This window comes from Haliaeetus albicilla, chromosome 5 (assembly GCF_947461875.1).
Source record: "Haliaeetus albicilla chromosome 5, bHalAlb1.1, whole genome shotgun sequence".
NCBI classification, from domain to species: Eukaryota; Metazoa; Chordata; class Aves; order Accipitriformes; family Accipitridae; genus Haliaeetus; species Haliaeetus albicilla.
In genome coordinates this window covers 44,148,490-44,162,344 of record NC_091487.1, presented here as the reverse complement: position 1 = coordinate 44,162,344, position 13,855 = coordinate 44,148,490, and the positions used below count along the sequence as shown (strand labels likewise).

The 13,855-nt window shown below is 39.3% G+C and overlaps 1 protein-coding gene and 1 non-coding gene across 5 annotated transcripts in view; both read left to right on the top strand.

The window, feature by feature from the left end:
- The window catches only part of CKAP5 (cytoskeleton associated protein 5), a 54,585-nt gene that overhangs the window by 37,840 nt on the left and 2,890 nt on the right, over window positions 1–13,855 (top strand). For 3 of the 4 annotated variants that reach the window (XM_069784539.1, XM_069784537.1, XM_069784538.1), the window contains exons 29-44: window positions 112–261; window positions 651–854; window positions 2,141–2,276; window positions 3,100–3,293; window positions 5,140–5,312; window positions 5,527–5,550; window positions 6,443–6,616; window positions 7,060–7,180; window positions 7,846–8,025; window positions 8,495–8,682; window positions 9,036–9,111; window positions 9,912–10,100; window positions 10,205–10,342; window positions 10,863–10,946; window positions 11,040–11,199; window positions 12,936–13,090. In XM_069784539.1, coding sequence (XP_069640640.1) covers window positions 112–261; window positions 651–854; window positions 2,141–2,276; window positions 3,100–3,293; window positions 5,140–5,312; window positions 5,527–5,550; window positions 6,443–6,616; window positions 7,060–7,180; window positions 7,846–8,025; window positions 8,495–8,682; window positions 9,036–9,111; window positions 9,912–10,100; window positions 10,205–10,342; window positions 10,863–10,946; window positions 11,040–11,199; window positions 12,936–13,090 — 2,346 coding nt within the window. The remainder of the gene's footprint in view (window positions 1–111; window positions 262–650; window positions 855–2,140; window positions 2,277–3,099; window positions 3,294–5,139; window positions 5,313–5,526; window positions 5,551–6,442; window positions 6,617–7,059; window positions 7,181–7,845; window positions 8,026–8,494; window positions 8,683–9,035; window positions 9,112–9,911; window positions 10,101–10,204; window positions 10,343–10,862; window positions 10,947–11,039; window positions 11,200–12,935; window positions 13,091–13,855) is intronic. The other variant, XM_069784540.1, reaches the window with a different exon arrangement.
- On the top strand, window positions 7,230–7,340 carry LOC138685557 (small nucleolar RNA SNORD67). Its single transcript, XR_011324857.1, has one exon. It is a non-coding gene; the product is annotated as a small nucleolar RNA SNORD67 (small nucleolar RNA).

The window sequence follows — 13,855 nt, the reverse complement described above, 5'->3', positions numbered from 1 at the left end:
GAAGACTTTAAAAACAGATTCTAAAGCAGAATTAAAAGGAATGCAATTTGCAGATTCTTTCAGGAAGAAAAGGTATTGCTTGCTTTGAGTTGCAAATGCTGCCTTTTACAGGTGTTAAAGTGGAATTTCACTACTCCCCGTGATGAGTATATTGAGCAGCTAAAAACTCAGATGTCCAGTTGTGTGGCCAAATGGCTACAGGATGAGATGTTTCATGCAGACTTTCAGCACCACAACAAAGCACTGGCTGTTATGATTGAGGTGAGTTTGCATCTGTGGTAGTAGATGATGTTGTGTAGAATTATTCTCTGCTATGAAAGATTCTGCTTGAATTAACATCAAATTGGAATTCTCTGAGGAGCCAGGGGCTATTGTTCTGTGAAGCTGAAACCTTAATGTACATAAAAATAATTTTGAGAGGAATAATGAAGTTGGTATTAATATTGTTTCTTGGGAGAAGGGAAAATTTCCTCACTGGAGACTTCTCTTAGAATTCCAGAAAGCTGTGTAAGTTAAAAGTGAGTACTTATGATTCTAAGAATCAACCAATAAATGTAGACAGTCTTATCAGGCATATCTTTTCCTTATTCTCTGTTCTTTTCTTGAACAGAGTGTTTCATTTTGCACAACTTTTTTTTATCTCCTTCAAGCACTTGGAAAGTGAAAAAGATGGAGTCATCAGCTGCCTGGATCTGATCTTAAAATGGCTTACCCTGCGGTTCTTTGATACCAACACAAGTGTTTTGATGAAAGCACTTGAATACCTTAAATTGCTTTTCAATTTGCTGAGTCAAGAAGAGTATCACCTTACTGAAAATGAAGCATCCTCTTTCATCCCATATCTTATCCTAAAGGTACAGTTCATTGTACAGAAACTAACCTTTATTTTTCATTAGGAGTATAGCAGGATACCATCAAATACTGTAATATGTTCATTCCAAACATATTGTGAATAGTGTTAAATTGAGTTGGCAGCTAGTCACAAGTGGTGTTCCCCAGGGCTCAGTATTGGGGCTGCTTCTGTTTAATATCTTTATCAACGATCTGGATGAGAGGATTGAGTGCACCCTCAGCAAGTTTGCAGACAACACCAAGCTGGGCAGGAGTGATCTGCTTGAGGGTAGGAAGGCTCTACAGGGGGTTCTGGACAGGCTGGATCGATGGGCCGGGGCCAGTTGTATGAGGTTCAACAAGGCCAAGTGCCAGGTCCTGCACTTCGGTCACAACAACCCCATGCAGCGCTACAGGCTTGGGGAAGAGTGGCTGGAAAGCTGCCCAGCAGAAAAAGACCTGGGGGTGTTGGTCAACAGCCGGCTAAATGTGAGCCAGCAGTGTGCCCAGGTTGCCAAGAAGGCCAGTGGCATCCTGGCTGGTATCAGAAATAATGTGGTCAGCAGGACTAGGCAAGTGATCGTCCCCCTGTACTTGGCACTGGTGAGGCCGTACCACGAATACCTTGTTCAGTTTGGGGCCCCTCACTACAAAAAGATGCTGAGGTGCTGGAGCATGTCCAAAGAAGGGCAATGAAGCTGGTGAAGGGTCTAGAGAACAAGCCTTATGAGGAGCAGCTGAGGGAACTGGGGTTTGTTTAGTCTGGAGAAAAGGAGGCTGAGGGGAGACCTTATCGCTCTCTACAACTACCTGAAAGGAGGTTGTAGCAAGGTGGGTGTCAGTGTCCCAAATAACAAATGATAGGACAAGAGGAAATGGCCTCAATTTGTGCCAGTGGAGGTTTATATTGGGTATTGGGAAAAATTTCTTTACTGAAAGGTTTGTCAAGCATTGGAACAGGCTGCCCAGGGAAGTAGTTGAGTCACCATCCCTGAGGTATTTAAAAGACATGTAGATGTGGCACTTAGGGACATGGTGGTTTAGCGGTGGACTTGGCAGTGCTAGCTAGGTTAATGGTTGGACTTGATGATCTTAAAGGTCTTATCCAACCTAAACGATTCTATGATTCTATATTGCATATTTGCCTTTAGAAGCCATTTACCAAAAAGGGTTTTTGCATTGAGAATAATTCTGGTTTCCTAACATTTAGACTAATTGACAGTAACATGAGACTGTTTAAAATATTCTGTATTTCTCCCCCCCCCCCCCCCCCCCCCCCGTCATTGTTTTTTTTTGACTTTTCCCCTAGGTGGGAGAACCGAAAGATGTCATCCGCAAGGATGTACGTGCCATTCTGAACAGGATGTGTCTCATCTATCCAGCCAGCAAGATGTTCACTTTCATCATGGAGGGGACAAAATCCAAAAACTCAAAACAGCGTGCAGGTGGGAAACAGCATGATGAACTGGGCAATTGCAAAGTACTTGAAATTGCTTTGTTTTGCATCTTGAAAAACCCAGCATAATAATGTTTGGTGGAATGTGACATTTGCCTCTTTGTAGAATTTTATGCAAATGCTTGTAATTGTTTAAAGGATTGGATTTTAAAGTAGTATCACCTTGCTTTTTATTTTTGGTGTCTTTGTACCTTCCAAAGATGAGCAATCTGTTAAATTGCTCTCAGCATCAAGATTGAGTCTCCCATGAGTGGGCTTGTTGTCTTAGTGAAACAGTACTGGGGAGAACAGTGACAGTACTATTGTCCAAGTGACTAAGGGAATCTGTTAATCTGATTAAGACTTTGGAAAGAAATGTCTCTACACTGTACATCTGTTTCAACTTTATTATAGAAATTATTTGTGGTATGGTGTTTGTAGTTCAAACAACTCCCTAGTCACCTTGAAAATGTCTTATCCTGATATAACCGGGAAGTTAAACTATATACATGATATATAGCATTGCAAGCTCACAATTGTCTAAACCACCTAGATGTGACATTAACTGTAACATTGCTCATATATGGTAATGGGAAATATTTGAAGGGTATAGGGATGACTGACAGCTTTTTAGATACTGTCTGTGTGAAGTAGTCTGAACCATTAGTTTACTATTCATCCCATAAATCACCTGGAGTATATCTATCATCAGCACCGTGATTGACACTTCTCTACAGTGAATGTTCAAGTTGTGCAAGCAACATGGAAATTGGGAGGGCTCTCTGCCCAGCAGCTTTAAACTTGAATGTGCACGTGTCATTTTCTTCCTTTAGAATGCCTGGAAGAGCTTGGATGTCTGGTTGAATCATATGGCATGAATGTATGCCAGCCAACTCCAGGGAAAGCCTTAAAAGAGATGGCAACTCATATTGGTGATAGGGACAACACTGTGCGCAATGCTGCACTGAACACCATTGTGACTGTCTATAATGTTCATGGCGACCAAGTGTTCAAGCTGATTGGAAATGTGAGTGTAACTGGAAATAAGATTATTTTTTTTACTTTTTTTTTTTTCAAATCCTTATGCTTTTGTAGTGTTTAGCACTGTTTTGCTTGTGATTGGTTGTGGTATATCTTGCTGTTGGTGTCAAGAGCATTTTGTAACGTTGAAAATAACTTGCAACACCATAGATCCACTAAAAGTTAATTGTTAGTTAATTCCTCATTGTGGGATATATAACCTGGGTGTTCATGAATGAAAAACTAAATTGGAAAAAATGAGCAAGACACTGACTTTCATGGGAATTAAATTGTTTATAAAGAGTAACTTGCTTTATAGTCAACTGTATAGGTAACACTTGTGATTTAGAATTGTATTTGGATAACTTGGTCAAAAAAGGCTAGTTGTTGGGGCTTCATCAAGTACTCAGCTTTTTTCTTTATGCCTGTTTCCACTAACTGCTTTGTAGTTGAAGTCTGGTAAGTTTAGTTTGCTTTATCTTACTGTGCTCCAGTGCTTAAGGTCTGTGTCAGTACTGTGTTGCTTTGTATTGCTGCTGTTTTGTTCTCTGGAAATCATACTTGGCCATTTCATCTGAAGTGCAGTGAAAGTTAAAGGTGGCAAAACTCACTTTTCAGTCTCCAGCAGTGGAAAGCAAGGTCACTGTGTTGTCTACAATTACTGTGCACAACAGATTAAGTGTACTGAATTCTAACCTGAATCAAGGTTAGACCATTTTTTCTTGTTCTATTCTCTGATTTTTGTGGTCCTGGTAATGTTTCTAGCAGCACTTAAACTGATTACAATATGATAGATATGTTAATGCCTGTACAAATTTTTTGCGTTCTGTTATATGCCATAGTGCATACAAGCTATTGGATGGATGTTTTATGGCGTATGATGAGCAGGAAAGCAAGGCTGCCTTCCCCCTCGTCCCCCCCCTTTTTTTTTTTTTTCCCAATTTCCTGAAATGTTGAAATTTCATGTGACTTATTTTCTCTGGTAACCATTTCCATGAAAATTAGTTTTGCATTTTCATTAATGTTTTAGATTCCCATCTTATTTTAACTATTGTTCAGAGTGCAATCTGCTGCCCTCTGAGTTGCATAGTCCATTTGCTTTTGAATTTTTAAAGGTTCAGAAAAGAACTGTAGCACCTTGAATAATTCAACCCCTTCCGACCATGGCTTTTTGAGCTTCAGTATGGTCCATCTAGTCCCCAAATGTATGGCTTTTCAGGAAGGTTTCCAAATCATAGGGATGCTGGAGAGTACTTCCCACAAAATTATCATGGCTGCTTTTGTTCAAACGTAGTCATTGGTAACCTTTGGCCCTGTAGTAAGCAGATAAATATGATTCTTTTCACTGCATGAGTTGGAGTGTTCAGTTGGCTTACCTTCTGTTCAGGGTGAATTAAGAGTACATTGAATGGGTCAACTGTTAGAAGGACTCTGGCTTCTGTGGTAGGGTCCATAGTGTTAAAGCATTGCCTGGGTTCCTAATAGGGGCTGTAGGAAGGTGGGTGAGGATTTTTTGTTTGGTTGGTTTTTTGCAGCAACACAAGCAACAATTAGAAATACATGGTAGTACCACAGTTTGAGTTCAAGCTGGCTTGTTTCTTGGATATTATGTGGGCTAGAAATAGCTGTATTCAGTATTACAGCTTGTCAGTGTGGGTTAATTAGCTCCTCAAGTAGCACCTGGCAGTCCAGAGTGGCCCTATTGGATTGCTGATGGATGGTAGCATTGACAGTTCATACCCTTGGTATTGGAGAACTTCAGTCCTCAATAATAAGTGGCATACCTCCTGTAGGTGACCAAGATTTCTAAAATCCATACAACTCAAATTGAGTGAAAGCATTGTGTGTTATAGCTTTCTGAGAAAGACATGAGCATGCTGGAGGAAAGAATAAAACGGTCAGCCAAGAGACCATCTGCTGCTCCAGTGAGACAGGCAGAGGAAAAACCTCAGCGTACTCAAAACATCAGTGCTAATGCTAGCATGCTGCGGAAAGGACCAGCTGAGGACATGTCCTCCAAACTCAAGTATGTAATGATAAATTATGGTCTGTAGCCTGCATAGTGTATGTGCTAATATCATGTCTGGCAATGTTATTTTAGTTCTTGTATCATCATCTTTGCATGTTGTGAAAATTGGCCAAATAATATAAAACAAAATGTCTGAAACTTTTTTGTCTTGTCTGTCTTGAAATCTTTCTAAATGGTCTTGTGCCTTTTTTCACTGCTTCTCCATGGACAGAATTATGTATCGCACTTATAGGATGTAAGTACTGCCCACTAACTCCTTGGTAGCAAGGCTCTTGTATCTTTCAATTTCTACCCTAGTCATCCCTTCCTGAGGGTGACAGGTTTACCATGGCAAATTCTAGGTTATTTACAGGTCTCTGAATTAAAGAAAAGAAAGAAACCAAAAATACAGGTTTCTGCCAAGGTGACTATAGATTAAAACTACAGGCAGACATGGTCCTTCCATGTTAAGCAGCTGTTAGAAATATTGGGTGACCTTCCTATGTGTTACATTAAACTTGGTGTTGATTGGACCCTGTTCTTAACTTGTTAGGGCAGACACACAGCGCAGAAATGAATGAGCATGTGTGGATTGTAGAGCCTGGAGCAACAGTACCCCCTTGCTCACTATATTGGAATAAAAGTCCCTGTTGAGAACTACGTATTAGAACATTTCCTTGAAAAATCTGATATGCAGTACAAGTCATGTGGGATGCTAGGAGTCCTAGGTTCAGATGAGTTTGCAAGGTTGCTATGTATGTATGCATCCTATCCATAATTTTTAAAAAAAAAAAACAAACCAGCCTGCTCACTAACACTGTATTCCATTAATACTACTTTAAACTGTGCTAGATATCTCTCAAAATGAACCAGTGCATACCTATCATAGATGCAGAGGGTCTCGTGGTGGGTTATAAGAGAAACGAGGAAGGCAAGTCACTAGCAGCTACTCCTCTGGCCTACAAAAGCTTGTTTTACTAATGGCTAGGGGAAAGGCAAAGGGGGTTATTATGAGGCTTGAATAAAATCAGAACTTCAAAATCTGTGCTATTCTGTTATGAGAGCTTTAGGGCTACCAGTGGATGCTAGTGCTAGTACTCTTGCCTCTTGTGTATATATAATAAACATTTCTCTCCTGGTTTCTATAGCCAAAATCGCAACATGAGCAGTCACTCTGAGACAACGCATACAGTTCCACGGGAATTTCAGCTGGATCTTGATGAAATTGAAAATGACAATGGTACTGTCAGATGTGAGATGCCAGCACTTGTACAGCACAAACTAGATGACATCTTTGAGCCAGTCTTGATTCCTGAGCCCAAGTGAGTCTAGTCTTAACTCCTAAGTGAAACCAGTAGGTCTACTTAAAAACTATTTTGAGAAGCTGAATTGACTCTGCTAGTTTCTACATTCAGACTTGTTTACACAAGAAAGTAGTGTCAGCTAATTTGAAGAGAGATGTCAAAGTGACAGTCTGTTGTACTGTTCTGGAATCTGGAGAGCAGTTATTTCTAATGAAAAACCTGAGTTCTGCTTGTGTGGTTTTTTAGTAAAAGTCTCTTGAGTTTGTAAGTGCATCATAAGTCAGTGTCTTTAAAAGTAGTGCAATAGACGTTAAAAGGAATGATTCCTTCCTTGAGTATCCTCTGTGAAGAATGAAGTCCTTTTCCCTTGTCTCTAAATGGTCAATGAAATATAGCAGTTCAGTGTAAATTAGAGCTCTCTCTCCAAAGAGTAATGAATCCTGTTTTCTTCAACTGTTCAGAATCCGTGCTGTATCCCCACACTTTGATGACATGCACAGTAACACAGCTTCTACTATCAACTTTGTCATTTCCCAAGTAGCCAGTGGTGATATAAATACAAGCATCCAGGCTCTGGCACAGGTAAGTGAATTAAGGTAGCAACTAATCACACTGTACTGAACTATTTTTCTGCGAGGGTGATGAGTTGCACTGTGGTGGAGCAATCATGTCAGGTGACATGGACTCTGCTCAGAATCTCCCTGATGACAAAACTAAGTGCACAGGGGCCATCTGACTCGCTTTAGCAATAGAAATTCCACTTGGATGATGTAGAATAGACTCCTAACACAAAGCACTAAGGAAAAAAAAAAGCGTATCTGTTTTTGTCAAGTATCTGTGCTATAAGTTTGAAAAAGCCAGTGAAACTTAACTTTTATATGTAAATTGTTTTACATATCCTCAGCAAAAGAATTGTCTTGCCTCATAGCTTTTACATGTTTCTAGGGTGACTTAACTACTTAGAAGTATTTTATCCAGGAGATTTCATAAAGCTGTTAGTTCCAGAATCCATAATGCAGCATTTCATGTTTTCACTTGTGTACAGGATAGGATTGCAGTTCTCTAAAATAATTGGTTGTATTGGGATTAGCAATAGGCTACTGATTTCAGGCGAAAGCTTAGAATACAAGTGCCTTGGCAAATGAATTGGCCAGGGCAAGACCTTTCCTATATAAAAGGTTTTAAATTATAGTTATTTCACACTGTTTGCATTATGTTGACTTGGGTGTTTTGTTTTTAAATCTTAGATTGATGAAGTTCTCAGACAGGAAGACAAAGCAGAAGCTATGTCTGGCCACATTGACCAATTCCTAATAGCTACATTTATGCAGCTTCGGCTAATCTACAATACGCACATGGCAGATGAGAAGCTAGACAAAGATGAGATAGTCAAACTTTACAGCTGTATTATTGGGAGCATGATCTCGGTAAGGCTTTGACCTAAAAGTTAAGGCGAAAAGCAAATCATTTCTGTGCAGAAGTTGCAGGAGAATGGAATGTCTGTCCTGAAGCTAAGTTAGCTTACTATCGAATCTTATGTATGAAGGTTTGTTGCTAATTGTCTGCTCGCCAATGCACCCTTTTTGAGAGGGAGTGGGGAATGAGAAACTGGGGAAGGGAAGAAGGTCTGTTTGTTGCTTCTACAGAATACAGCCACTCTAACACTTTTATTAAGTTCTGTTTTAATAGTCCTTACCTTTTGAGTGCTTAGTTGGTGGCCTAAGTATTTTCAGAAGTCACTTAGTAGAAATAACTTTCTTCCTAGTTGCATTTTTATTGTTTAATGTTGGGAGAGACGGGGGGGATGTCAAATGGTTTGACAGTGTAGTCTAGAAAAATCCCTATATTAAAGCATTGCATGCAGGGAAAACTTCTAATATTGTCTTTGATTTGTAGCTATTTCAGATAGAGAGCCTGGCTCGAGAGGCCTCCACTGGCGTGCTGAAGGACCTAATGCATGGTCTTATTACATTAATGCTGGATTCTCGGGTTGAAGACATTGAAGAGGGTGAGCAGGTCATCCGATCAGTCAACCTCTTGGTAGTGAAAGTTCTGGAAAAGTCTGACCAGACCAACATCTTGAGGTATATAATGAAAATTGCACAATTACTGCCTCTCTTCACCTATTCTTGTGTGTTCATTGAATGGCTGAGTTTGTTAGTCATTCTATAAGCAAAGAATGATGTCTGTAGAATCATTCAATCTGCACAGCTAGAGGCAGGCTAAACAAGCCAGCTTTGTATGATTCTGTATGCTTTGTAGTTCAGACTTCCTCTTAAACTCTTGTAACATGCTGGAAAGAAAGAAAGAGCCGTTACACAACACGACGTAAACTGCTGGACTAACCCCAGTCTCTGGTGTGATATTCTGTGGGGAGTTGGCATCTTTTTTTGTGTAGCACTTTTCCTGTGTAACTGTTATAAATTTATCCTTCCAGTGCTCTGCTTGTTTTGCTCCAAGACAGTCTGCTAGCAACAGCCAGCTCTCCTAAGTTTTCAGAACTTGTCATGAAGGTGAGCCTGTAGTAGAGGTTTTGAACTTACTTGGTTTATCTGAATCAACTTAGCTGAAAAAACAGATATATTTAAAAAAAAAATTGGCGACCATAACTTGAAATATTTCTTATAACTCTTATAATTACAATCTTATAATTAGATGTTACATATAGTGACTTCGTGTATGCCAGGAGGGAGCTTAACGCCTGCTAGTAGTTTACAGAAGCTTGTGTGTACCAATACAAACTCCCTACAGAGGTGCGCAGTCACCTGCTGGGCTTATTTACTTAGGCACAGCACTGTACTATGGATTCAAACAGTTCCAGGCTGGAGCTGGCTTGTATTTTGTCATCTCTAAGAATAGGCAGAGTGAACACGCAAATGTCTGCATTTAAAGCATGGGTGTGATCTTTTTTTATAATAGAATGCCCTTTTGTAATTGGCATGATTTAAAGACAACTTAGGTTAGGTGCTCTTAATGAGGTTAAACCTAAAGAACTTTTGCTGTGCGGGGGTGTACACAGCATATATGCATTATCTGCTGAAATTTCTTCACGCAAAGCATTCAGTCTCCTGTTACTGGTAGAGAAGTCAGCACTACTTTTATGCATCAGCTCTAAAGAAGGATCTGGATACAGTACAGCTAGTTAAAAAGAGAAAGTATGTACCAGTGCAAATATAGCTTGAGCAGACAGACATGGTGCATGTCTGTGGTAGCAGAGTGAAATGGCTCAATGATAGTTTTGTATAATCTCTCCTTATTTAATTAAATGCTTCTCTCTTGAGTTGTCTTGCTTTAAGTCAGCCTCTTGTTCCAGTGTCTGTGGAGGATGGTGCGTCTTCTTCCGGAAACCATTAATAGCATCAATCTGGATCGGATTCTACTGGATATCCACATTTTCATGAAGGTCTTTCCCAAAGAGAAACTGAAGCAATGTAAGAGTGAGTTTCCTATAAGGACACTGAAGACTCTGCTTCACACCCTGTGCAAGCTGAAAGGGCCTAAGGTCAGAGCAGTCACTAATCATGTACTTTTGAATTGGATGTTCATGCAGTCTCTAAAGCTTTTCCTTATCTTTTTTTTTAATTTATTCCCTTTTTCTCCTTTTAGATCTTAGATCATTTAACAATGATAGACAACAAAAATGAGTCTGAGCTGGAGGCTCACCTGTGTAGAGTAATGAAACACTCCATGGACCAGACTGGAAGCAAAGCTGATAAGGATACAGAAAAAGGAGCTTCTCGCACAGTAAGTAATGTAAATCTGTTGGTAGGGAGAGGGAATGTAAGGCAATTTATTTAAGAAACAAGCTTAATTTTGTGGTTGTGGAATATGAAATAGCAATTGCCTTTCCAACATGCAACTACTGTTGGAAATACTCTTCTAGTTTCACTTTTATTTATGGCCGTTTTGGGAACTTGCAGTGTGTTTCTGTTATTACCTGAATATTCTGTGCATATCCCAGGATGAAGTGCTCTCCAGGACATTCAGGTGTGCAGCATAGGTTTTGTGCTGCCTGATACTGCATTTTAAAAGTTAACTATACCAAAAACAAGTTTTAAACACTGGCGGCTTCAAAAGAGTGCTACAGTTTGATGTCCTTACTCATTCTATGTAAACAGTGGCTATGTAAACCCTTAACGCTTCAAGGTTTTCTTCATCTTGGAAGCTCTGTATCCAGCTAGCAGGTGTGAGGGCACTGTGGATTTGTTTAACTACCCTTTGTGTTTATTTGCTTTGTTTTAGAAGTCTCCTTTTATTTATTTAGGAGGAAAAGGCTTCGAAGGCCAAAGTTAACGATATTTTGGCAGAAATATTTAAGAAGATTGGCTCCAAGGAGAACACTAAGGAGGTAAGTGCTCCCTTCCTGCAAGGAAGAGGGCATGAGACATTAGAACGGTGTATGCAGCAGTTGTAGTAACGCTCAGGAACTCTTCCCTCCCAGGGTCTGGCAGAGCTGTATGAATACAAAAAGAAATATTCTGATGCAGACATTGAGCCCTTCCTGAAAAACTCCTCTCAGTTCTTCCAGAGCTATGTGGAAAGAGGCCTTCGGCTGATAGAAACAGAACGGGAGGGGAAAGGACGTATTGCTGCTTCTACAGGTACATATTATAGCAAAACTGATTGATTTATGAGATGCAGAGATATAGGGAGAGCAGTTACATGTCCCCTGGTAGAAACTAATATTTGCAGAGGTTTATGGATTTCCAAAGTGAGTCAAGTATGTTCTTGGCACCTGTGTTGCTTCATGAGGCACCATTTGCAGGGATTATGCAGTCTTTGTTTACAGAAAAAGAGGTTATAACCATTGTCATGCTAAATGTAGAAAACATTTGAAAGGCTTGGTAAACAAGTGGGTTTAATTCATATCCTATAGTCTGGGTTGAACATTAGCTTATGCTTCATGTGTCTGGTATCAAGAATTGTTTCTGCAAAGTATACAGCTAGTTTATAACAGCAGCAGCTTTCAGGTTCTCCTTTTACCTTTTGGTTACTAAAATGGTACAGGAGGTTTTTTGATAGTGTTGTTTATTGTGGAATCAAAAAGTTTATTTTAAATAACTTGAAGTGTTTCTATAGTGGTGTTTGACCCCTTTCCAGTAAATCAGCTTTTTAATTAGATAAATTACTATAAAACACTTAGTTTGTTAGTGAGTCTTTCCATTGCAGATAAGCACAAATTAGTATTTAATGCAATATTAGGGAGGGAATGTAGCAAATTATTAGCTGACAGTAAAAACTGGTACCCAGTCTGGCAAAACTAGCTTTAACTTTAATATCTTTCACATTGCACAGTGTCCTGTGAAACTTTAGCCTTTTCTCCTACTACTGTTCCTTCTCCTATCCCTGTATTGTAAATTACTGAAGGAAAATGATGTTTCTTTCAGAACCTCCTAAATCTGTCTGACTAGATAGGACAGAAAATTATACCTTTCATCTTAAAAGTCTGTACAACCAAGAAATGTTAGTTCAACAGTTAGATATTTCAAAACAGAATTTAAGTGCCCCAATTTTGTCTTTTTTTTCCTCCTTAACTATAATAGTTTGATACAATAAAGGATATTGTTCCATCTTGCAACTGTGCTTTATTTAGACTAAAGTATAAATGTTTAACTTTAATTCTCCTTTTACCTATTTTAAATACCCTTGCAGTAAACAACTGATAACAAATCTCTGTCCACACTAAGTCTTAGAACTTGCCATTAGTTTCAGAATGGAAAGGTTTTTTCATAATGTAAAATCTTTTCGTAGTCTTTTGGTAGGGAAGCTTTAAAAACCTTGCTACATGCCTTGATAGAAATCATGATAATGATTGAAAATTATAATGGTAAAATGATAGAAATCACTATTTCAGATTGAACTGGAAGAAGAAGCAGCTTTAAGTTACCTGAACAAGAGGTAAAGAGGGGTTAGAATCAGTGGTGAGGTCTGCCCAGAAGCACTACTAAACTTAGAAAAAGACAGAAGACTCCAAATATTTCCCATCCTGCTAATTGCTGAGTTCTCTCTGTTGGACATCATGGTTACTGCTGATCCACATCAGCATCTTCCTCTCCGCACACTGTTGTCTTCAGCTGTCAGCCTCCGCACTACTTCTGGAGCTGCTGTGCTGCCACTTCTTAAATATTTCAATTTCTTTTCTTGGTTTTCGGTTGTCACTCTTGCAAGGAAATGGAAGGGTTGATATGCCTATACTAGCAAATGCGAATAGCTTGGTAGTTTATAAGTTGGTTGATTCTTCATCCATTGCATCTTATTTCAAGGAACTGACCAAGACAGTCATGCTTGTTTGATGTTTTTTTTTTTTTTTTCCTCCCTGCTTCCCCTCATCCTCCAGGAATTTCTCCTCAGATGGAAGGAACATGTGTTCCTGCTTCTACCCACACTGTATCTTCATCTATAGGAAACACAAATGGGGAGGAAGTGGGGCCTTCAGTTTACTTGGAAAGATTAAAAATCCTCAGGCAACGTTGTGGCCTTGACAATGCAAAGGTATGGTACTTGACAACACTTGTAAATCCCCAGGGGACGCACTTCATTTGCACTTTTTTTAAGAATTCAAGTGATTGGTTTTCCTGTACCAAAGGCATATTCTAATCAGAATTGGTCATCTTTCATTATACTGCGTGTCCTAGCTATTCACTGCATGTCACCATGCCTAGTATAAATGGCTTTAAACTCATTACTTGGCCAAGTAGGCTTATGTTTCAGTCTACTCTTTGCAGCACTGGTGTATATGCAGTTGTTTCTACAGCCTTATAGTTTGGTATCTTCCCTTGCCATGTAGTAGAGTCTCAGAAAGGTTCAAATAACTACTGTTCTCTAAAGGTTAACATATATTGATCTCCGAGTTGAATGATGTGGAAATTCTAGATCTTTCTGCTCTGAAACAACCATAAAAGCTGAATGAAGACTTTGAATGAAGTTTTATGTATTTTGGGTGTATGGATACTGAGGCACAGAAATCGTGAATGAGCTTAGTATTGGAAACATGTGGGCCAAAATTTCTAACAGTTTGGTGATCTATGTGTTAGGAATCTAGTGCTGATTACTGAAGCTTGCACTCAGCTACATGAGAAGCAATGTTCATTCTAGGAATAGTCATTTAGGCACGTCACTGTTTTAACCTTTAACACAAACTTGCGTGTCAGCTCACAGCTCTGAGGAGGGGAAATGTTTCCTAGATGATAGTAACAAGTTAACGCAGATGGAAATATCAATTCAAAAGAACAGTGAATTGACATTTGAAGTCTTTGG